General features: G+C 32.2%; 2 protein-coding genes across 3 annotated transcripts; both read left to right on the top strand.

The window, feature by feature from the left end:
* Positions 1-619: 619 nt before the first annotated feature.
* On the top strand, positions 620-1,877 carry LOC108333317 (uncharacterized). The gene has a single exon (XM_017568726.2). The coding sequence runs from the start codon at positions 1,204-1,206 to the stop codon at positions 1,663-1,665; it is 462 nt and encodes a 153-aa protein (XP_017424215.1). The 5' UTR covers positions 620-1,203; the 3' UTR covers positions 1,666-1,877.
* A 13,155-nt stretch (positions 1,878-15,032) lies between these two features.
* Positions 15,033-20,733, top strand: LOC108334140 (vacuolar fusion protein MON1 homolog). Of its 2 annotated transcripts, none has more exons than XM_017569800.2 (14): positions 15,033-15,428; positions 16,311-16,390; positions 16,497-16,568; positions 16,700-16,739; positions 17,270-17,371; positions 17,564-17,685; positions 17,890-18,022; positions 18,095-18,186; positions 18,667-18,748; positions 18,847-18,911; positions 19,086-19,376; positions 19,478-19,569; positions 19,947-20,011; positions 20,571-20,733. In XM_017569800.2, the coding sequence occupies exons 1-14, from the start codon at positions 15,117-15,119 to the stop codon at positions 20,664-20,666; spliced, it is 1,644 nt and encodes a 547-aa protein (XP_017425289.1). In that variant the 5' UTR covers positions 15,033-15,116; the 3' UTR covers positions 20,667-20,733. The 2 variants fall into 2 exon arrangements, with proteins under 2 accessions (XP_017425289.1, XP_017425290.1); XM_017569801.2 differs by lacking the exon at positions 15,033-15,428 and adding an exon at positions 15,937-16,105 and having other exon boundaries at positions 16,306-16,390.
* The last annotated feature ends 4,287 nt before the right edge of the window (positions 20,734-25,020 follow it).

Genomic DNA, 25,020 nt, shown 5'->3' on the forward strand with positions numbered 1-25,020 from the left:
GCCCTTGGCAGGCAATCGAAGGCAGACAACAAGATGAGCAAGAGATGTTCGATGGTATGACCATGAATCGTGAAAGAGAGCAATAGATGTTTAGTGCAAACCATAGTGTACTTGTGGATAAAAATAGACTTTCGCTATAAGAGAAATGGAGAACCATAGTCCTTTGTTGGAGGGAGAGTGTATCAATCTAGAAGAGACTCATGAAAAATTGTTAGAATTCCAAATGTAAGTCTAAGTGTCACATTTTATAGAAATAAGAAAGTACAACACCATATAAGATTAAATATTCATTAATTTATTGTTTTAAGGTTTTGGATAAAAAGTTATATTAATCTCTTATCTAATTGAAATAAAATATAATGTATTATTAGTGAAAAATACACTATTATATTAATTGAAATATCAAATTATCCAACTACATTATAATACCTATGTCACATATTTCTATTTCAAATTATTAAAAACAAATTTAAAATATTAAATAACTTAATAAAATTGGGTTAAAAAAATGAATTCATGCAATTTAAATATAAATGAGTAAATTTATCTCTACACTCCTTTTTAAATTCATCTTGAGAACATCCTAAAAATAGATTTGAAATCCACCTTAATATGCAAAATTAACTTGAAGGACTTTTATATATATTATATCTGTTATAATATAAAACTTTGAAAGGATAAACAAGGTGGTCATGGGTGTCTGCATTTGAGAGGACAATTGAGATACAGTTGTAGTCAGCTGGAAATATGAAAGGGTTGGGCACTTAATCCAACCCAATTCATTACCATCGTCATCCTGCTCCTTCCCCTTCCCACGCTTCACACGTGTCCCCTTTCTCGATCCTCTAAATGGGACCACCCTGTCCTCTTTTTTCTATCCCGCCCAGGTGAGTGGAACCCCGCTCCGCGACAACTTTCTTCAATCCTTCTCGTAACCCTCAATTCACTTTTTCACATTCACCCCATTATTTCCAATGCGGGCTACTTTCGTAAATTCCCCACCCATTCCCCTCATGCCTTATCCACAATGCTTACGCAAGCAAACAAAACTCAACAATTTTCTTTTTTCTTTTTTTTCCAAAGGCAAGCTAACCTTTATAAAAGCGCTTGGAAGAAACCTACACAGTACAGTGGCGAAGAACCTGGTAGTTCAAACAAACTCTGAATCGTATCGGTTCGAGTTTTATCCAAAGTGAGATTTTCATGGCCGCCAACGTTCGCAGAGCTACTTATCGTTTCCTCCCTGCCGTAGACAGAGATTCACTCTCCGATTCCACCTTTGAATTCGATGAATCTGATCTCTACACCTCTGCAAACGCTAACTCTTCGGAATTCTGCAAATCTGTACGCTCCTCCAGATTCCACAGTAACTCCTCTGCTACCGTCGGCCGTGTCGGTGCTTCGGGATCGCTTCCGGTGAACGTGCCGGACTGGTCGAAGATCCTCGGCAACGAGTACGGACAGAACCGGAGGAGGAACTATGACTATGAAGAAACTCAAAGCGATGAGGAGGAAGGAGGAGGGAGAGTGCCTCCGCACGAGTTTCTGGCGAAAACGAGAATCGCTTCCTTGTCAGTGCACGAAGGAGTTGGGAGAACGCTCAAAGGACGCGATCTTAGTAGGGTTCGAAACGCGATTTGGGCGAAAACGGGATTCCAAGATTAGAATCAAACGAAACCTTATCATAGGACCATAAGCTAATTACTGTTACTGATTTACTACTGTTACGAGTTTTGTTCATAGATCTTCTGAGATTTATCATTTTGCGGAGTTTTTTGTTTTTGGATCGTGACCTATATGTACCAGATCGGAATTTGAGATTTTAATTTGCAGGGAGAAGTTTTTGTTTTTTAATAATACTATAATTATTGTGTTTATTATTTTGAATTAAAATTCATAGGTTTCTTGGTGGGTGGAGATTGGACCGAATATTTTGTGGTAACGACGAAATCGAAATGGTGAATTGGTGGGGCCATTGTGGAAGTGGCAGTTTTTAATGATTGGTGGGGTTTGGGTTTTGGGGGTTCATTGATGTGAGTGGGTTAAGGATGGGACCAAAATTATCAAAGCCTTATGCATATGATATGACCCCTTCTTTTTATGACAGTTGACAGAGACTCCTAACTAATCAAAACAACATTTTTGGCTCAAATTTCCCATTATTAATTGTATAGGTCAAGTCTTATTTTTTTCAAAATATTTCATGGAAAATATTTAATAAAAGTAGTGCGATATTTAATTAAAATTAAAAGTATTAAAAAATTATGGTATTCTATTTTTTAGAGATAAATAGCATTGTCATATTTCATACAATAATTTTAATTTTATTTAAACTTAACTAATGGTTAATAATATAATTAAAAATATGTTTGTGGTCCACTGATTACTACATGTATATATTGAAAAATTGTATTAAAAAAATCACTATAACTGTTTTTGTTGGCTTGCTACTTTGGTAAATTTCCTACAGTTTCAAACTTACCTATTATTAGACTTTAACTTTAAACCTACTTTCAAACCAATAGTGTAAACCCAAAGAAGATGCTAACACACACGAGAATAAGCTAGAATCAATTTATTATATATTTTGTATTAATTTTTAAGCTTTTAATCCAAACTTTATCATTTACTTTGTATTCAACAATTTATCTCAGGCATAATTTATTGACTTTAAAACATGTTTAATGTTTAATTTTATGTATTTAAAATAATATATGACAAATAAAAAAATTGTTTACTATTTTTAATAATTGCCTAATATAAAATGTTATTTGTGTACTGGATGATTTTTATAATTCGAGTAACAATTATCCTTAAAATAGACTTTAGTTGACATGATTTTATATGATAGAATAATAACTAAACAATCACTTTATAAAGATAAACAAAATACTTTATCTTTGCTTTTAAAATACATCATTTTCTTTAAATTATTATTTTGTAAGTTCACAAAGCTCTTGCAAGATCCTGTTATTTCATATTTTATAAATCTTTAAAATTAAATTAATTATATTCATAAATTATTTTTTAAAAATCACATATAAAAATTAAAAATTTATTTATTTTTTAACAAAAGGGGCGTTTTAAAAACCTAACTAGATAGACGAGTCTCCATCTTTCGTGATTAATTTGAAAAGTGAAATCAATGTTAATATATTTTATTATAATCAGTGAGAAAAAAAATCTATGTTGCTATATTTTTTTTGTAAAAGAAAGCAAGAATAATTATAAAAAACAAATGGTAAATGCTTTGAAACGCAGTGCACTTTTGGAGTACCTGAATAATTTTAAAGTGTGTCAATAAATTTGAGGAATATCAATACTAATTATAGCTATAAATGTATAATATGATATGATATATGATGTATAAAACATGTATACCAATAGTTATTGATTTTTTTAATGTATTTTATCATACTTATTCTTAATTTTGTAGCTGTTGATTATTTTATGAGAGAAATACATTATTCATTTTTAATTATTATCATAAAAGCCTTAGTTAGAGTAATATTTATACTTGTTGTAACAGGAGACATTAATGATTGTCAAAAAATTATTTAATGAGTTGTTATACAACTTGCTTTATACAGAGTCACCAGAATTGACTTAATAAAGAAAGACTGCATTGTTGAACCTTTGAAGTCTTCACACGCATCAAATAAAATTCAAAAGTTTCACATGCTGAAATGTCCACTTTATTTAGCTGTAAATTAAAATATGAGGAAAATAAATAAAAAATTATATTACCTGGATAAACAAGAATAAAAAAAATTATTTTTTATGATTAATTAATTTACTTATATTTGCACATTTTAAAAGAGTCAAATCCAACTGTCTAATCATAAAATAAAGACTGATTAAATTAATTTTTGACATCTAGGAACATTGACCGAAGGATAATATTGTCATTCTTTAACATATAATTCGTTTGTCTATTATTGTAAAAAACAAGAATTTTTTAATTTCTGGGTATGCACAGGTTCAGTCAAATGAATGATTTATTCATCCAAAGTTAAAATTACATTAAAATATAAGCCTCTCTTTAACATATTTAACATACACGAAATCAAGAGTAGAATAATATCGAAACATTTTCTTTTAGTTATACAAGGTCAATTAACTACCTCAATTCAACTCATAAGTTTGTATTAAATTGGTGTGCTTATCAATAGGTTATAAAAGAACAATTGTAAACATAGTTTGAATTATATCTAATTTTAACCGTGTTTTAAAAGAAAGTACTTTATATGTGAATACTTTTATTTATAAACTAAACTGGTAATAAATACAGGTACGAGACTTTTCACCAATGCAAATGAGAAATAAAATTATATAATTTTGAGCTAATTGTAAATTAAAAACCATATCCCTTAAAATATGATATATGATACAGGTATAAAAACAACGTATAACAACAACTAGTCAAGGTTCAAAATAATTAGTGACATTTTTGTAAATAAATATAATTATTAGACGTCGTTTAGGATTGTAATTCGACATCAATTTGTTATAAGACATTGAATATTGAGAAGTCTGACGTCCTATTAGGTAAATTTCGTGAAAATGTTTGTGCGAAGGTGAAAATGTACTTACGTGTTACTTCAAATTCCTAAAATTAGACATCAAAAGGTTATAAAACATCGAATGCCCTAAAGTTAGAAGTCAAAAAGTTAGTGAATTCAATAAAAATTTGAGCGGGAGGTTGAAAATTCATTCACTTTATCTTAACGCGATACTCTCTTCTATGCTCAAACTTTTCTCAAATGAAGTTTGACGACTATCATATGTAATCTTTCTTTCATTTGATACAAATGCATGTTAGTTAACTACTTTAGGTATGATTTTCGTTTGTTTTGACCAATTGTTTTTGTGTTATTGCCCTTCATAGGCGTATTTTGCTTTTTCTTTTCACTGGTGGCAATACTTTATTCCGAAAAACTGACCTTTTGAAGGTTAGTTTTTGTTTTATTTTGAAGAACTTGTTTGTTGAATTTTGTTGTTGTTATTTGTTTGAGAGTATATTCAAAAACTCCAAATGACCTAAAAATTTGTCATAGATTTTGTGCTTTTGCATATAGTTCATAGTTCATATTGTATAAAATACCAAAAACTGGATTATATATATATATATTATGCAATATACTTAATTTATATGAAAAATATGTAATGAATTCATTTTATTATGTTGAATATGAATTGATGAATCTCAACATGGTATGAGTCTCATGAATAAATTTTGTAGTGATATGGTATGAATGGATGAATTTTAACATGATTTGAGTCTCGTGGATAGACTCTGTAGTGGCATGACATTAGTGTACAGTTTGATGTCGAGGGTCCTGTTGTGGAGGTCATCCTAATACTCTAATAATTCTCCAGTCTCAAGTAGAGAAAGATGTGTTATGTGGTGAGAGTGACAGGAGATTTTATCCTATGTTCAGTTGTGGCCATATGTTTGACGAACTAACCTTATGGATAACATATAGTATTGTATTTGGTCATGAGGTCATCAGAAGTGCACGACCACCCGAGACTTCCATCAAGGTTCTATCTTGATAATAGAGTCTAGTATAACCATTTGCATCTTACATAATTTTATTGTGAATGAATTATGTGTAGTAATAGTATTATACCTCATTTTGAATAGTCTTTTGTATATTAGCTCCCTCATACTTGTCTGTGTTTGTGCTAGAAAATTTATATTTGTGTGATGATCGTATAACCGAAGAATAATAAAAAAGAAGTTCAAGTTATCTTTATGAGTGTTGTAGTTGAAATCTGAGTTTTAAAATATGTATAATGTGTGAAATCCTTTATATAATTCCCCGTGGATGATTGTATAAATGTTACAACATTTATGATATATAAGTATGTGAATTTGGGATGTTGCATTTTATTTTATTTATGTGATGTTCTTACATTAATTATGTATTTTGTTAATAAAATATATTTGAAGGGTATTTGTTAGTGACACTGTATCTTAGCATATTCCTATTCAAATGTAAAATAAATGAAAACCAAGTGCTTTGTGTGAAATATAGTATGTAAACCTTTAACTAAATTTAATTTAATCAGTATGTTAATATATAATCTTATATATGACTGAACAAAATCGTGCGAACAAAAATATATTATTGAAAAATAATAAAAGTTATTTTAACGAAAGAAAAGTTTTTTAAATAAAATAAAAATAAAAATCAAAGAAAATAAAAAGTGTTTTTTTATATAAATTGAAAAGTTTAGATCTTAAAATTAAAAGTCAAATACTCGTGTAGAAGAATAATAATTAAAAGGATTAAAAAATGTAAAAATAATCAAATGTAAAATTAAAAACTATTTAATTTATTAAAATTAATAATATATCGTTTTTACACACTTGCCTAAAAGATAAAATGTGTAATTAAATTTTTTGATGTCAAAATATATTTTATGCATATAAAATAAAACAAACAATTAAAAAGAGAAAAAAAATATACGAACACAAATAAACTAAGTACTTTTACAATTTTAAAGTTACATATTATCATCTCTTTATTACGAAAATAAACTGAATATTTTAATAATTCAAAAGGTATTTATTCTCGTTCTTTTATCTAATTAAAAAATTAAGTATTACTAAGTCTCATATCATGTCATACTTAATTAATGCAAATATTTTATTTTAAAAAATAAATGACTTCAAACAATATCTAAGACTTTATTTGTCATCCATAATTTTACATAAACATTATTATTACTTATATTAGTTAGTGTACATTGTTATTTACAACGTAATTTTGTTTTAGTAAGGATTTGTTGTGTAACATGCATGATGTGAAAGTGCAAAGCAAAGGAAAACTTCCCAACTACTTCATTGTCACAACACATGGCTTCAAAGATCAAATTCTGGTTGAATTGACGAACTACAATTCCCCATGGTGCAATCAAGAAGATAGCATAGGTTTGATAAACAATCAATAATGGGTTTGCCAAATATATGGAGGAAATGATTTTCAATTCATCAGAATAACTGGGAGCTTGGAAGATCGCTAAATTTCATGAAGATGAACATTAAGATCAAGAACGATTAAGTTATTAGAGAACACTCTGTATTTTGGTTCCTAAACTATTAGAGCAATTTAAAAATTTGGAAAAGCATATTTTGTGAACAAATAGTTTTAATGTTTTATGTTTTTATGAGTATATTATATTTCATGTCAGATAACAATCATCTTTAAAAAATTGGATTATTGATGTTACTGTTTTGTATAATTGTTATTTTAATTTACGGTTGGTTTGATTTTTGTTTACCATTTATTTTTGGAAGTGCATTCTTCTATATTGCTTTTACTTATTTTAGATTGACATTACTATTATTCCTAAATTTGTTAACTTAAATAAGATAACAGTTATACATTAAATATACTTATATAATTTTCATTTAAATATTTTCTACAATACTATTCAAATTAATATAATTTTTAAAAAGTAGAAAAGTAGTATATATATATATATATATATATATATATATATATATATATATATATATATATATATATATATATATATATATATATATATATATATATATATATATATATATATATATATACTGGTGTTATAATATCTGGATAATTGTTATATATATTTATATTTTAGTGTTACAGTAGTATCTGGATAACTATAATAACATCTTATATATTATAGACACATCAATAATTTTGTATATGTGATAGTTAGTTTACCTTACTTGTTAAAAAATCAAATTATTCTAAGAGTGTTAAGATAACTCCAACAACTCAGAACTCAATCTACTCTTACAGACCACATAAACATGGTCATGACATGTAGTTAGGAATAATGATTAGTAGAGAGTTTTATAGAAGACTTAGACGACACATGCAAGAGAGAAATGTTCAAATAAATAGAGAAACACACAAACTAAAGCAAAAAGCATAATCTATCTTACTCTTGTGTAAAAACTGATTGGATAGATTTGAAGATTTGACCTTAGTGGTCATTCAAGCGCTCTCTAATATTCAAACATATGAACTATGTTAAAAGACTTAAAGAGAGAGTAAATGACTCTAAGGAAAAAGGTTTTAGAAAAATATTATACTTTTAAATAATGAAACTCGTATACATTATTTTCTAAGCTCTTAAAAAAAGATAATATATATATATATATATATATATATATATATATATATATATATATATATATATATATATATATAAAGATATTTATTTTTAGTATTCAAATTTTAAGGGTAAGAGACTGGACTGAAACCAACACGTCAGTATGTTAGTCCTTTTAAAAAGGAACGAGTTGGATTGAAAATTTCAACCCATCAACTTGTATCACCCCAGCTTGTTTGGCCTGTCATTCCATTGAGTTACATGCCGCATAATGCCCCATAACCATAAGTGATAAATTATGTTAGTTGGCACGTGTGGTTTGTAACATAAGTCTGCTATAGATTATGAAAATTGAGGTAGCCAACAACAGCTCGTAACCCTTATATTTCTCGTTCATCTCTCATCTTCCATGAGCTCTCAGGTTAAGGATGCATAATAGAGGTGGAAGAGGCACTGACTTGACCCACAAAGGAAGAAGGTGAGTGGTGACAGAGACGAAACCCAAAACGATGACGACGACGAGTAACCATTCTTTCAGTGGCATAACATGTTTGTTCACTTGCGTGGATTTGTTTTCCCTTTTTCCTACTTTTTTGCCCTATTCGTGTTTATCTCCACATTGTGTTCATTTGCTCTGATGTGTTCATATGTTGATTTGGACCTAAACACGTTAGATTGTCTTGTTTTGTCACCTATATGAATCTGTTTTCTAATTTTATTCTTTAAATAAAAGTTTTTTTTTGAATTAAATAATTATTTTTTTAGTTATTTTTTGTCGTGTTTACCTCCACATTATGTTCATTTGCTCTATTGTGTTCATATGTTGATTTGGACCTAAACACGTTAGATTATCTTGTCACCTCTATGCATTTGTTTTCTAATTTTATTCTATAAAAAAGTTTTTTGAATTAAATAGTTATTTTTTTAGTTATATCTCTAAAGTGACCCTATCATAAAAAATAACACATCATATGTTTTCAGTGTATTTAGTATATGTACAATTATATAAAGAAATTCCTTTATTGTGACCATATGTTTTCCAATTTCATTGTTCAAGCGACATTTTTTATTTAATTTTCTATTTTTGAAATTTAACCATTTTAAAAAATTTGATAGTATTGTTAAAATTAAATAAATAAAAATCATCTCAATCATCTATAAAATAAATAATTATTTTTTATCGTCATAAAAAATGAACATAAACACGTAGTGCATGTGTTTACACAAATTATTATTTTTATTATATATATATATATATATATATATATATATATTGTAAAATCTTTAAACTCATATTTATTTAGTATAAACCAATTCTCATAAAATAGTTAAAATACTTAGAAGTATTAAAAGAGTTTATTTTTTTCATATTTTTTTGTTCAATTAATAATTTAATTTATATATCTAGTTACATGATGTATTTTGGGTGTTATATTTGTTTTTACTTAATTAAGTTTTAATTTATTAGAATCTCTTGTTAATATTGTTTGAAAGGTGTCATATTCAAATTTGAATTTTTTTAATTGAGAATATCCTAGTTTTACATGTGATTTATTATAAATTTTGATACATGATATCTTTGAAACGGTTTAACATGTCACACTTTCCAAATTTTATGCGTGACTCCTCCCAAATAACGTAAGTAAAAATAATTAAATTGATTATATTTAAAAAATATTAGAATTTGTAAAAATTCCATATAAAAATAAAATTAATTCATTTATCTAAATATATAAAAATTAAATCATTAAATAAGCCAAAATTTTCGGATACTCTCATGTCCTAATTCAATGGTTATTTTTAAAGTCAAAAGTAAATTTTCAATTATGTAAAATTCAAAAATAAAAAATGAATTTCAAATTGTATAAAATATAATTCATAAGTCATAGTCACTTTTAAATTTCAAATTGTAGCATTCAAAACTATAATTTTCAAATGGTTAAAGCCCTTTAGTTGCCTCTATTTACGTGGGTTTTTTCCAGTTTGATCTCCATTTTTTTAAAATCTCCAATTAAATCCTAAAAAGTGCTAATTTAAATCAATTGAGCCCTTGCCATTAGGGGTGGGCAAACTGCATTATTTGCACTGTACTATAAACCTATTACAATTAACTATAAAATAGTTCAAAAAGACTGAACTGAACTAAAAAATAGTTCAAAAAAACTGAACTTTTTTTAGTTCAGTTAACTGCAATACAGTTCAGTAAACTGTTTTGTGAAAACAGTTCAGAATTAAAGCTAAATGATACTGAAAACAGTTTTCAATTACAGTTCTCAATTAAAGCTAAACATAAGAGTTTTCATTCCCATAAGAGTTGCTTCTTCCGATCTCCACACAGTCTTTTCTGTTTTGTATGATCTCCATCAACAGAGTCTTCACATCCATCTTCAAACACTTTATCTCTCTGTTATACTTGCTTGGGAAAAACCTACACACACAGATGAAAAATGGTGGGGGACAGGGACAGACAAATGCTTTCAAATAAAACAATAAAGATGGAATAAGACCGACACAACCATAATGCTAACCATGGAATAACAAATATAAATGTGATTATTCACATGCTTCGGGATAAAAAAGGAAGGAATCCAATCCACATTTCTATCTCGTACAGAACCAAACACTTCATGTAGAATTAGAATAGCACAAAGTTAATCTGAGGTGAGAAACCTGCTTCCGGGAAAGCAAAGATGACAACGGCAATGCTTGAGCACAAAAATTACTCTATAGACCCAGATTTACTAAATCAGTTGGCAAGTTATTGCACCATTATTATTGGTTTTCAAATTCTGGAGAATATGCCACCAATGCTTTCCAAAAGTTTCTCTCCTTGTAAACAAAGCAAAGACAGATAAAAAGAAATCTAGATTCAGAATACAAATTCAGAAACTAAATTCAATTTGAAGACACAGAACGAAGGACAAAAACTAATTCAGATTATCCCCATTTTAACAAAAATTGAATGTGATCTGCAATATGTTTTGATAAAAGGAAAATAATGAATAGAAGTTATAAGATTGTTCTTTATATTCATAGGGTATCAAACTTTAGCGAGAACTTTGAACTTAGTAGTGTTGTTGACATTGACAATTGGGATAAAATGCAAATATAGTACCATAATACTGTGGCACTGCTTTTCAACAAAAATTGGCCCTTTTTCCAAGACACTAAGTTATATTGATGATGAATGTCATGAAAAGAAAATATGCTCAATTGGTTTCCTTCCAAATAACTTCCATTTGAGGTATCAGCTTGGTAGAAAAGCTACAAAGATGGTAGATAAAATCATAGAAGATGGACTTTGGGAAAAGAAATTTCACATAGTTTCGTATCAAGAATACCCATCGCATGATTATGCTATTTCAAACAGTGGTTATGTGAGCTTTGCATCTAGAACTAGAACATTGGAGATGATTATGAAAGCATTGGAAGACTCAACAATAGATATGATTGGAGTTTATGGGCGTTCTGGTATGGGTAAGACCTTTTTAGTTAAAGAAATTGCTAAGAAAGCTAAAGAAAAGTTGTTCAAGAGAGTGATCATAGCAAATATTACAGAAAATCTTGATTTCGAAAAAATTCAAGGACAAATTGCTGGCATGCTAGATATGACATTGGAAGAGAAAAATGAGTTTACTAGAGCAAATCGTATTCGAAAGAAGTTAAAGAAAGAAAAAAAGAACACCCTTATTATCTCTCCACGTACAAGCAATCGTTACGCGGGTGTTCATTTGCAGTTGCTGGTCGAGGCCGTGGGGATGGAAAGAAAGAGGAATAGTTCGGTTGGCCTTGGCCGGAGATGGAGACACAGGTGGGTAGGTAGAGAATACCTAGAGACAACTCTCTCTAAGCCCCGGCCCGGGGGAAGCTCGATACAGACACATATCGAGATTGGCACGAAAGGGTTCACTCGAACTTTTGGGGTCTAAGACCGCACGGGAATGCATCCAGTCAATTCAGGATCATCAACATTTCTTAGACCTTGATCTTAAAGCGGTGACTTCAGTGACTTGATCTCATTCTTTTCTCAAACAAAGGACTTCGTTGCACTCATGCTGCTAGTTTAGTTCCTCCCTTGATCGCCCGTTTGTAATCTGTAATAGGGCACTATGGGAAGATTATCTGCTTTTTCTCTTCCAACAAGGGGTCCTGTTCATCCACTCAAGCGCATTGGATCGTTGGTTAGCGTGGGTGGGCATCTCACTTCCTCAAGTATTTACAATGTCACATTGGGCTTTGGCCGAGTGAACCCCTTTTGATAGACGAGCTTAAGCTAGGTTCAGAATAGATACATGGGTGTGTAGAATGTGATACCTCATTTCGATGTATAGCCCTTGAATCAGTATGGGGCTTATTGAAGCTAGTAGGAGGGACCCTTCTGAAAGCCCTAGTTTCAGGGTGTAAGGGAGAGAGGAATGAACCATCTAAGATGTTAGCTCCCTAGTGAATGTCTTAACCATTCTGAGCTCTTTTCTTGTTTGTGGTTCTCCGGCAGAGAGTCGAAGGTGGAAAGGCAAGGATGATACGATTATCATCAAATCAAAGGTGGAAGGAGATTCTCACTTCTTTTGCGAAAGACCATTCCCTTAAATGAAAAGCACATAAGCTCGCTCTACTACTTCGAATACGAGAAAGAGAATATAAGAAAAAGAGATTCTTTACGGATTGGAATGCTAACGATTGATTCCCTTTCGGGCTCTTACACAGAAATTAAAGACTGAAAAGAGGAAGAGAAAGCAACTCTGACTCTGAAAGTCACCAACTTTCTAGAATCACTAGATGTCTAACAAAATGTTTGAACAATTAAGAATACATTTAAAAAATGTTTGAACAACAGGAAAAACATTCGTACCTTAGGGTTCCAGATTTGCTTCTCTTTTCCAGTTAAAGGAAAAGTGTTCTTAGAATCTTCGACGATGGTGGTAGAACCTTCGACAGTTCCGCGACGGCAGAGTGCGGGAAAGCCTTCAATAGCGGCGAGCCTTCGATAACGGCGAGCCTTCGATAGCGGCGAGCCTTCGACGACGGCGAACCTTCGACAACGGTAACCTCGACAACAGCAAACCTTCAACAACGGTAACCTCGGCGACAGCCTTCAACAACGACAACCTTCAACAGCAGCAGCGAGTGAGTGGGATGAACGGGATGTAAGGCAGAAAGCAAATGAAGCCGTGATTGGGAAAACAGATATAAACCTAAACTACAGTCAACTGCACTGAATGTAAAATAGTTCAGTATTTTTAAACTGTATTATTAATTAGTTTAATTAGTTTTTAGTTAACTGTATTATTAGTTTTTTAAGTTTAAAAAAGTATGGATTAACTATAGTTTAAGTATTTTAAGTTAACTCTGCCCAGCCCTACCTGCCGTTCATTTGACTTAACGGGGTTAAGTTTTTGCTGAGGTTGGAGGTTGACGTGTCAATTTTTGTAAACGTGACATGCTAAGAGGAATGTGCTTGTGCCGCCGTCAGCACCATGGGCAACCCTAGGCCGCCATCAGCCACCCTGCCGCCTTGCCGCAACCTCGCCATCACCCAACACCAGCGTCGCCGCCACAAGACCACCTTGTGTCGCCGTCACACAATCAATTTATAGCATTCCAGCAACCATCTTCATCTTCTCCAGCAGAACCCTTGAACGCGAATCGCAACGCCGTCCCAAGTTCGATTTCTCCACCAGTTTGCGAACATCTTCATCAACCTCCCTTACCGTCATTCAAACACCACCCAACACTGCAAGTCGTGGTTGTTCCCCCTGGTGGTTTGGTTGCCCTAATTGATGTCGTTGTTCCCCTTGGCAACACTGGTCTCGATCCATCTCAGACCTCTTTCTTCCAAGTGCTTAACATTCCAACCGATCTTGAGCCATCGCTTGGCTTCTCCAAATCGTGCTTTAACATCTGGAATAATTGTTGTTATCACAAAACAGGAACCCCAATTCCAAAATAGAACCTGAAAGCCATAATCCCAAAATCTCGATCATCAACTCAAATGAAACTTACGGGATCAAGAACACAAGAAGCAGAACTCTGACCCCAAAACGCAATTTGAGAAAACAAGCACCTAGAAGATAATTCCTAAACAGGATAAAAAACCCCAATTTGCAAGAACAAATTGCAAACCCTAACCCCCAATTCGTGAGACCCAAAACTGCAGAAAAGATTTAAGAGAACATTCAAAATCGCAACAATCAAGAAACCCAATTTCAACCCCGATTCCAAACGCGAAAACTCATTCAAGCCCTAGTCATCTTTCATTTTCTTTTTCTCTGATAAAAAGCCAACGAAAGATAGCTCGATGTCTGAGGAAGATGATGTCGATGTTTGAGGAAGAAGATGAACCTTTGGGTTTCAATTTTCATAATTTTCTTTTTAATAATATATTCCACGTACAAAGGTATGAGAATGTCACGTTTACAAAAATTGACACGTCAACTTCCAAATCTTAGCAAAAACTTAACTCTGTTAAGTCAAATTAATGACAAGGGACTCAATTGATTCAAATTAGTACTTTTTAGGATTCAATCGGGGATTTTAGAAAAACGGGGATCAAACTGGAAAAAATCCACATAAATAGGGACAACTAAAGGGGTTTAATCTTTTCAAATTGAACAATTCAAAATTATATTTTTCTTAATTCTCTTAATTTTTGGAAGTTATTTTTTATTTTATAATTTAAATGACTTATGAGTTGTGTAATTCTAGAGCTATTTGTTTTAGAAAAAATGACTTATAAGTTATATAATCGGAAAAAAATGTATATTTTTTTTATATAGGGGTGCATGGAGAAGTTTAATGGGGTGCAGGAACAAGCTGTCTGTGGCAAATTGCAGAGTTGGGCCTTGCGAAACGTACTATGCCGGCCCACATATTGTACTGCGTGGCGGGTTGCACCCTGGACGCGTCTACTCAGACTCATTCATCACCTCCTAAGCACGCAACAAACACCAGCTCTCTCTCTCTCTCTCTCTCTCTTTCTGTGTCTTCTTTGAATTGCGATGAGCGAGACGAGTTCATCGGCGCATGACCCCGAGCCTCCTATCCGGCTCAACCTGCCTCCCCTCTCACCGAGCCTCTTCGACGCGGAACCATCGGAGCTTCAACAACCCAATGGATCCGCCGTCCGACACTCCTCTGATCCCTCTAGCCCTACTAGCAGCGGTTACGCCGCCGAGAAGGGTAGCAGCACCGCCACAATTGTCTCCCAGGTCGAAGAGGTCCTTCATAACGAAATTCAGGAGATCACCATCGACGATCCCCAACCTCTCTCTCACTCCTCTCGGCTTCCCGGAAAACGACACAGCGATGAGGTATATATACCTTTCTCGCTAAATTCTTTCCTACTTCATCATAATGTCCTTCGCACACTCACTCTCATGAACAATTACACTTAACCGATTATTGATCTAAGATTAGATTACAGGTTCATGTAGAGTTGCGTGACCGTTGCTATTGATCTCGGCGTAATGCAAATTAGGCGTATCTAGTGAATAATTTCGAAACCTGTTTCTTAGGATCTTTTTGTGCGCATACTGATTGTTCTTTCGTGCTTCCTGTGCCATTACTCACTATGATGAACTAGTGTTTAATGAGTGATTTCAAAATTCTATTAGCGCATTTAGAACAGAAGAGTGATAAATTTGAAACTGGACTTCCTTTTGTTTTCAGTTGTTTTTATTCCTTAGATTTCATCGATGGAGATTAAATGCTGCAATGTGGTATAGGGTTTATTCAAAGACAGTTTTTTAATTTAATTCTCAATTTAATTATCGTACTGACTCAATGATGATCGTGATTTTGAGTTTATTACATAAATAGAAACTGTGGGGAAATGATCAGTGTTGTAGAATCACAAGCGTGAAATTCTGGCCAGGGAAAGGGGGTTGGCAGCTGAGCATTTGCTGTCGTAGTTACGATTCTGGTTGCAAGTCAAAATTAAATGCTCGAGTATAAATTAATACGATGACAAAATTGTGCGGTAATATGGGTAACAATCTTGACTAAATAATATTTTGGTTTCAAGCATTGCTTTTGAATTTCAATAAAATCTTGTGGATATTATGAGCTAGTTGGCAGTTCTGATTAAGAACTTAGTTTTTCCGATATGGATTCTTTAAAATGACGGCACTACAGCGAAGATTCTGGTAAAGGCTGTAATATCATATTCTGTTTGATTGATGAATAAAGTGCAGGATGATGCTTCCATTTCATGGAGGAGAAGGAAGAAGCATTTTTTTGTTCTCAGTCATTCTGGCAAACCAATATATTCTAGGTTAGTGTTTCTCAGCTTAACAAACTCCCCTAAATTGCTGTTCATTTCTCTTTCTAGGATTGCTGGCTCAGAACTTCACATCCCATTCCTCGATTTCTTGTCTCAGGTACGGAGACGAACACAAGCTTGCTGGTTTTTCGGCAACTTTGCAAGCAATCATTTCCTTTGTGGAAAATGGGTATTATAGCTGTCTTTGTTCTGACAATTATAGCCCAATAGTTTCTAATTACAGCAGTGTTCCTAACTACAGTCCAGTCTCAACTGAATATAATTTGAGTGATTTTTCTAACAGCTCTATTATGTTTTCAGGGGTGATCATGTGAAATTGGTGAGGGCCGGAAAGCATCAGGTTTGATCATACAGTTACTCTTGTAAAAGTTTTTTTCTCATAAGTATAATTTCATTTAGATATTACTTTCAAGCCTAATAAATACTATGTTAAGCACAATGATATCTTAATCCTTTCTGAGCTTTGAAGTGTAAGTTACAGACACAGGATGTAAGATACGTTTGGACAAACTTTCCATAAGCACTTCTGAATAAGAATAAAAAATGAAATTAAATTCTCCATAAGCTAAAATTATCTCATATGTAAGTTATATAAATGAAAGTTTAAAGAGGCTATTTGAGAGAACTTCTACAAATTAGTTTGTTCGTAAGCTATTTTCTGCTTCTGGAGAAACTAATGTCATTTTTTTTTCTTATTTTTTTTTCCTATAAGGGCTTATAGAGAGGTTAATCCAAGCATGCCCATATTTTTTTTTCTTTTTGATTAATGAGCTGCTCACCTTATGTTATTAGTGTTTAGGGGGAAGAGGCTTTTATCTTTTACCAATAAAACGATTGTATTGTGAAATCTTGTTTGAATTTATGCTACAGGTGGTTTTTCTTGTAAAAGGACCAATTTACTTGGTCTGCATCAGCTGCACGGAAGAACCCTACGAGTCACTAAGGGGACAGTTGGAGCTTTTTCATGGCCAGGTATAATTGTGTTGGATTTGAGTTGGATGCTTATGTGCCCAATGGAGAAGTGGATTTATTGTTTGCTTGCTTCCTTTTTCTTCAGCTTTTGTGTTTCTGAACTTAGTAATTGTGTCTGTTTTATGTCATTGAAATAGACTAGTTATGTTGCAGCGGTTATATGATGCATCTCTATTATTGTTATGTATGCAGATTATTGTTATACTAACAAAGTCAGTAAACAGATGTTTTGAGAAGAATCCAAAGTTTGATATGACACCCTTGCTTGGTGGAACAGACCTTGTTTTCTCTTCACTAGTCCACTCTTTTAGTTGGTTTGTTTCTCTGCTCTGAACACATTTTTGCCTTTTAGTTGTAGAAATGTTAAAATATTTCTATAAGATTAGAGAGGGATTTTTGGTGCTTTTTATGTATATTTCTATGAATTTCTTTGGTGGTTGGGGGAGTAAGGGTTATATACATCTCTCAATAATTTTATTTTTTGATGGTGAATATTGTTCTTCATCTGATTGTTTCAGGAACCCGGCTACATTTCTTCATGCCTATACTTGTCTGCCTCTTGCATATGCAACAAGGCAAGCTGCTAGTGCCATCTTGCAAGACGTTATTGATTCTGGTGTTCTGTTTGCAATTCTGATGTGCAGACATAAGGTTCAACACTGAATTTGTCTATTCACATGCTAACATAACATGATAAAATAATTCATTAAAGGTTGAAGGCAGGTAATCAGTCTAGTTGGTGCTCAGAAAGCCTCTCTTCATCCAGATGATATGCTGCTCTTGACCAACTTTGTTATGTCATCTGAGTCCTTTAGGCAAGTAAAACTGAAACTACTTTTATCTTTCAGCCATCATTTCAAAGATTTTTTGATAGTATAGTTTTTATTTAATGTAGACTTTCTAGTTTCTGTTTGACGGCATAGTTTTGTATTTATTCAGTCTACCTTGACTCAAACGGTAAAACTTCTTAAAACTTCTTTTGCTTTATGGTTATTAGACTTAGAGAAGATGCAAATCAAATCTGTATTCTCCTCTTGAGAATTCTTCATTAATTAGTGATGATACAATACTTTTTAATAAATGTTTTTGCTACCAATTATGGAGATAATTATATAATTATAGTTGTACAATCATGCAATATCTGTAACCAAGGAATCTGCATGAATAATAACAAATATTCTGCAATGCTCTACAATGTGCAGCAATTAATTAATAGCAAATGTTTTGCAAATCAATTCCTTTGTCAATGGTACCTTTTTACATTTTTTTAAATTTATTGGGATATGAATATGCAGGACTTCAGAAGCATTTTCTCCTGTTTGCTTGCCACGATACAATGCTTTGGCATTTTTGTACGCTTATATCCACTTTTTTTATGTGAGTTGTTGGATTTGATTGCACTAAAATTTGCTGTATGATTTTCATCTTATAAATGAAAGAGTTCACACAGATCTTGACATGTAAATATTTGGCAGGATGATACGTATTTGATGTTGCTGACCACGAGTTCTGATGCATTTTACCATCTTAAGGATTGTAGGTAAATGATAGTTTAATGGTCTGACTGCTGTTATTATAGGATCCGTGATTCTAATTTTGAATAAAACTAAAAAGAGGAAAACAGATGATGGTTCATAGCAAAGAGATCCTCATTCTCTATGTAGCAATATCTGTCTTGCGTTCATAGCTCAGAAATTTGTTTGCCAATTCACAGGATTAGTATTGAAACTGTCCTTGTGAAGTCAAATGTCCTCAGTGAAGCTCAGAGATCCTTGGTAGATGGTGGGATGCGTGTGGAGGATCTTCCTCCCTTACCTTATTCAGGATCTTCACGTTTAGGTCAGCATAGGCTTCCATCAGATTCTCCTGAAAGATTAAGAGAACCTGATTGTGGCATTGGTGGTGCTGCTGGGTTGTGGCATTTCATATATCGTAGCATTTATCTAGATCAATATATATCCTCAGAGTTCTCATCGCCTATCAATACTCCTAAGCAGCAGAAAAGGTAGTGATTTTGTGGACACATCTCTGGTTTTTGGGTAGCTGTGTCTTTTTTTATTGCCTAATTGTTATTGTCAGCAGTATAACTTGCCTCCATTGTTGCAGATTGTATAGAGCTTACCAAAAACTTTTTGCATCCATGCATGATAAAGGACTTGGGCCACACAAAACCCAGTTTAGAAGGGATGAAAACTACGGTAACTATTTTTTTGTTTTGCTCTGTAGAAGGGTCTGCAATATTTTTTTTTTTAAATTCAACTGTGATTTTCTTCTTGTGGGGAAGAAGAGGGGGGGGGGGGGGGGTTGATCAAAGTCATTTTTGTGACATATCCCCGTGGTTTTAGTCCTGGATGTTTCAAATGGAGTGGTTCTATTGATGAGCGAACTCCTTATTTTCTGTGAGATGCAAATAGAGATTAAAACGAATAATAGATAAGCCAATCTATAAATTTTGTTGTGCTGTGAAAAGTCAAATCTGCTAATGAAATGCATTGAGATATAGTTGTGCTATTTCATTTGGATGCTTTGTCGAACAGACAGTGATCAGACTTGTTGGATATTTTTTTTTTGGCAGTACTGCTTTGTTGGGTAACACAGGATTTTGAGCTTTATGCTGCATTTGATCCCCTTGCAGACAAGGTATTTTTTTTTCTCTTGCCTACAACATTTCGCAAATCTCAATTATTGTTATACAAAAAGGTCAAGGTTCTCTACCTACTATAGTTTCTATCACCGGCCAACTGTATATTCATAATTTACATTCAATGAAAATCTGCAAAAAAGTATTTCATGTTTAGATTGCAACAGTTGGTAAAAATTCCTCCGGTCCATTACTTTGGGAATTAACCTTCAATTTGGTGTCTAAATTATCACTCTCTCCCCTAAATAGACCTTAAACTAAGGAAGTTATGTGAGTTGTCCCTAAAGTATTAGATACCATGCTTCATGGTCCCTTAAATATTGAAAGAATCTTGGAATTAGTCCCTCTCAAAGAGTAAAATATATCAATCTAGGGACTAAATTGAGGATACCCAATTCTTTAGGTACTAGTATAATCTCATTATAAGAACTGTTCAGGAGAGAGGATGATACTTTAGGGAGTATATTGACGGTTCAAATTTGTTTGGGGAATGGTGGTATTTATTTTGTTACTCTGGTTGGATAAAGCCTGACTATTTTTGCACACTGAGATACGCAGGCCTTGGCAATAAAGACTTGCAATCGGGTGTGTCAATGGGTAAAAGATGTGGAAAATGAAATATTTTTGCTAGGAGTTAGTCCCTTTTCGTGGTGATTTTCTATCAAATACTGTAAACGTGTATGAGAATGTTCGTTTAATAAAAGTTCTATAGAATTTATTATTTCCTCTTTTCCCCATTGTCTTCTATTAGGAAATTCTTTGATGGAAAATTATATTATTAGTATGTCAGTGCTTACAGCGGAACTGCTGCTCGGTTGTAAATTTTTCCAAACGCCATTAGTTTTATTACATTTATATTTATTTGAATAAATTTATTTACGTGTACTTATAAGAGAAGAGAATAAGGTTAGATAAATTGAAGTTTTGCACAAGTTAAAATAAACTCGGACACTTAAAATTGTTTTTCTTCATTTGATTTCTACTATAGTTAAGGTGCATAAATTGAAGTTTTGGATACTTAAAATATCTTTTTTCTTCGCTTGAATGTTGCTTACATAGTTTATTGATGGAAAATAAAAATTTTGATATTGACAACTAGTTTTCAAGGATAATATAGTAGTTAGAGAAAATATTGTACTAAAAAAAAAGACAGGAGAGAGAGAGAGAGAGATAGTAGATGTGAATTGCGTGTATAAATTTGTTATGGTATTAATCATATTATTGTTCTTTATACAAAGGTTTGATTGGTGTGATGGTTTAAATCCAGTAGGCTACTATTTAAGGGATGATGTTCCATAAAGCTTATTTTCATAAAATGTTATGATATGATTCTATTTAAAGATGAGAGTCTAGACTGACGATAATTCATTTGTTTTTTTATTTTTATTGATTGAAGATTTGAGCAAGATGATTGTGTGCATTGCAAATTATGTGGATAAATTATCAGTCTAGAATTTACATAAATGGGGAAAGTTCCGTAAAAATAAATAAATTTATATAAAAAACATTTATTTAATATTTTAATAGTATAATTAAGTGAAATAGTTAGAATAAATTTGTAATATTAAAATAACTATAGTAATGAATAATAATTATATAAAGTTTCTAATAAATAAGTTTATATAAATATTACAAAACATAAATTATAAAGTTATAAAAATGGAATGGTTATAAAATGTCAGTTTTTACATTCCATCTTTGATGATATGGCCACCATCTTCATAATGTTACCATTATTTTTTTTCGGATGAACTTCAAAAGTTAATTTCTCAAAGATCAAATGTATTTTAAGTTGGATATTTTATTATTCTAAGTGAATATTTCCTAGATCGCATGTACATTGGACTTGTTCAATCTCAACAACATAATCTCTTTTGTTCAATTATTCATTAATCATCTAACTTATTATAAGATGAAAGAATAAAAAATTTTCTAATTTGTTTATTTTTCAACTTTAAGTTATGCATGGCATAAATCTAATTGTTCACCTTTTTTTTTCCTATTTGTATGAACCTATAATTTGATATGAAATGTCAGTAAATATATAAATCAGATAAAGACAATTATAAATAACTTAAGATTATCATTTCAAATGAATTCTATTTATACTTGCATCCAGAAAAGCTATTAGTCAATCTTAAAACTAAGATAACAAACCTCTTCAATTTTTGACTTTCATCCATAAACATCTTTCACCATTTTTTAGGAAACAGTGCTTTCCTACATTCGCATCTGATAAAATTTCTAGCACAATGAAAATTATCATTTTTTTTTAATTTGGCAACATTCTTAATCAATCTTCTCATGCACGTAAACGACCACTTTTTCATCTTATAGCCATCAAAGTCTAAAATTAAGTTTATAGTGAAATTGAGTATTGGGATAATAGACAGTGTTTGCAAATGTATATGAAGTTGATTATCTGATCTTGCATAAGTTATTTTCTAAATATCTTTGCTACACCTAATACGAACTGTTATATTAAAAATAATTTCACAAATAAGTTATTAAATTTTGAAAGAAGAAAAGTTTAGATTTTTTATTTTTTAATATTGTTAAAATTTCACTTAATCTTCTCTTTACATAATTCATCTCCTTGTATATAAAACTCATTGAATGTTATATATTTGATTCATTAATCTTTAAGATAACAACTTTGAAAAATGTGATGACATTATTCGAAAACCAACTAAAATCCCATTTTCAACTTTTCACCTATCTTTTAAAGTTTCAAACTTGTTTTTTCATTTTTCAGAACTAAAGTTAAATAGGTCACGACAAATTTAGTCATATATCATGTCTTGTCAAATCTCTTTCTTTTTCTGAATTTCTTCAATATGATAATTAGCATTGTTGTAGAAACGAGTTTTATTATCCGTAAAAAATAATTACACACGTTCAAATTATAAAACCTCAGAAGGTATTTTTAGAAATTATGATAGTTTAAAAGTAGTGAGACTCGATTATTTTAATATTAAACAATTTTATTATAAATAGTTTTGTTATAAACGAGTTTCATTATTTTAGAACGTACCATTTATCTAGAAATCACTTTTCTAGAGTTTTTTATCTTTTCTCTAAGAGTTATAACTCCTGAGTTATCTCTTGGACGATCAGGAGGTACCTAATCGACCACGACAACGAGGTCTACAAATCTAATCGATCAGTTTCTTTAATAGAGCAAGTAAGTTTCGACTCTCTTTTTCGCTTTTCGTTCCTAAATCTGTTTTAGAGGAATATTGTATTGTTGCATGTGTAATCATGCATCTCCTACATGTTCTTGATTCATCTAGAGTTATAAGAACTCTGTTAGTTTCCAATTTGGTGTTTCATAGGTTCGTCTAGGTATTCCTTACAGTTCAAGTAATCGACGGAGCGTTTCGTGAGGTTTGGCAGTTGGTTTAGAGGTAAGGGAAGTTAGATAATTACTTTTAATTGAAGTATGTGGTGTAAGTTTGATAGTATATGAGTATTAAATTGTTTGAATGAAAATGTTGTTTGATGTTAGTGATAATTGAGTTAATTGGGTAATATTGATGATTTGTGTGATGATGTATGTTGTACAACTATTTGATTCTGTGTGTATGCGTGTTTGAGATGTGGAAATTGTGTTGAGGAAGTGTTTGATGCAGATTGTATTGTTGGAAGAAAAAGGGTAATCTTGGTTGTAGGTTAATTGGTTCAAATTTGAGATTTTGATAGGGAAATGGTGAGAAATGGTTGGTGTATTATTTTGCTGCAGTTGGTATTGGTTAGGAGCTGTTTTGGATCATAATTAAGTGTCAAATTGGGAGGAAATCTGTTATAAGAAGGTATGAGGTTGTATATATATAGTTTACATTAGTCTAGTACTTGTTTTTAGGAAATGGAGTAGTGAAAACTTGAATTGAGGGTTCTGTGAGTAATTGGTCATTTTAGTTAATGTTCTTGAGTGTGTTGGGACTTGTTAGAGTCCCTAACTTGTTTAAAAACAAGCTAAAACCAGCAGAATCCAAGTTGGGTCTATAAAGTGAGCTTTTGGTAAATTATGGAGTAGAACCTTATAGTAGTCACTTAAAAATGAGTTGAGGATGGTTTGTATGAAGTTGTCTAAGTCTAATTGGTGATATAATACAATCTAGGAGTGTTAGAAGTTGAGAAATGTGCTTAAAAGTGGTCAAGAATGGTTGAGATGCGCAAATTCTGCAGTTTTGGTGCTGTAGAATTATGTAGTCTCGCTGAGCGAACAGACTTGGTACGCTGAGCGAATGGGCTTTAGCTGAGCGAACAGATTTGGTGCACTGAGCGAGAGGTGAGTGAGCAGAACAGCTGTTTTCACACAGCGAGTTGGGTCGTTGAGCGAGAGGTTGGGGTTTAGAACCATTGTGAGTTTTATTCGCACAGCGAACTGGGTCGCTGAGCAAGTGGTTTGGGCTTGGGAGTACTGTCTATGTATTCGCACAACGAATTGGGTCGCTGAGCGAGAGGTTTGGAGTCTGGAGACACTATTTGTGGATTCGCAGAGCGAGCTAGGTCGCTCAGCGATAAGGCTCTTAGGTCGCTTAGCGAGTTTGGTCGCTCAGCGAATAGATTTGTACCTTTTCTTCTAATGTTTCTATTTGAGTTAATCTTGAGCTATTTTATGATTGTTTAAATGGTGTTAATGTATCTATGGTATTATAAGATTATTGATAACATGTGTGGTGATTCAATTGTGGAAGTATGCATGATTAAGTTGGTTTCAAATGGTTTCACGGTTGGTAACATGGGTTCCACGAAGGAACTCCTTCGGTACGATTTAAAAGTGTTTTAGAATGAATACATGGATCTCATTATTGGGGGTTATCCTAACACTCTAACGATCTTTCATTCTCAAATAGAGAAAATTGATACATGTGGTGAGAGTAGTAGGAGGTCCTAGTGTAGGCGCTACTTGGAGGCCTATTGCGCGGTAACAGACTAACCTCGTGTGGATGGTAAGGTGAAACCCATTGACAATGACTTTGCAAAGCAGTAGAGGCCACCACAA

This window comes from Vigna angularis, chromosome 11 (assembly GCF_016808095.1).
Source record: "Vigna angularis cultivar LongXiaoDou No.4 chromosome 11, ASM1680809v1, whole genome shotgun sequence".
Lineage (NCBI taxonomy): Eukaryota > Viridiplantae > Streptophyta > Magnoliopsida > Fabales > Fabaceae > Vigna > Vigna angularis.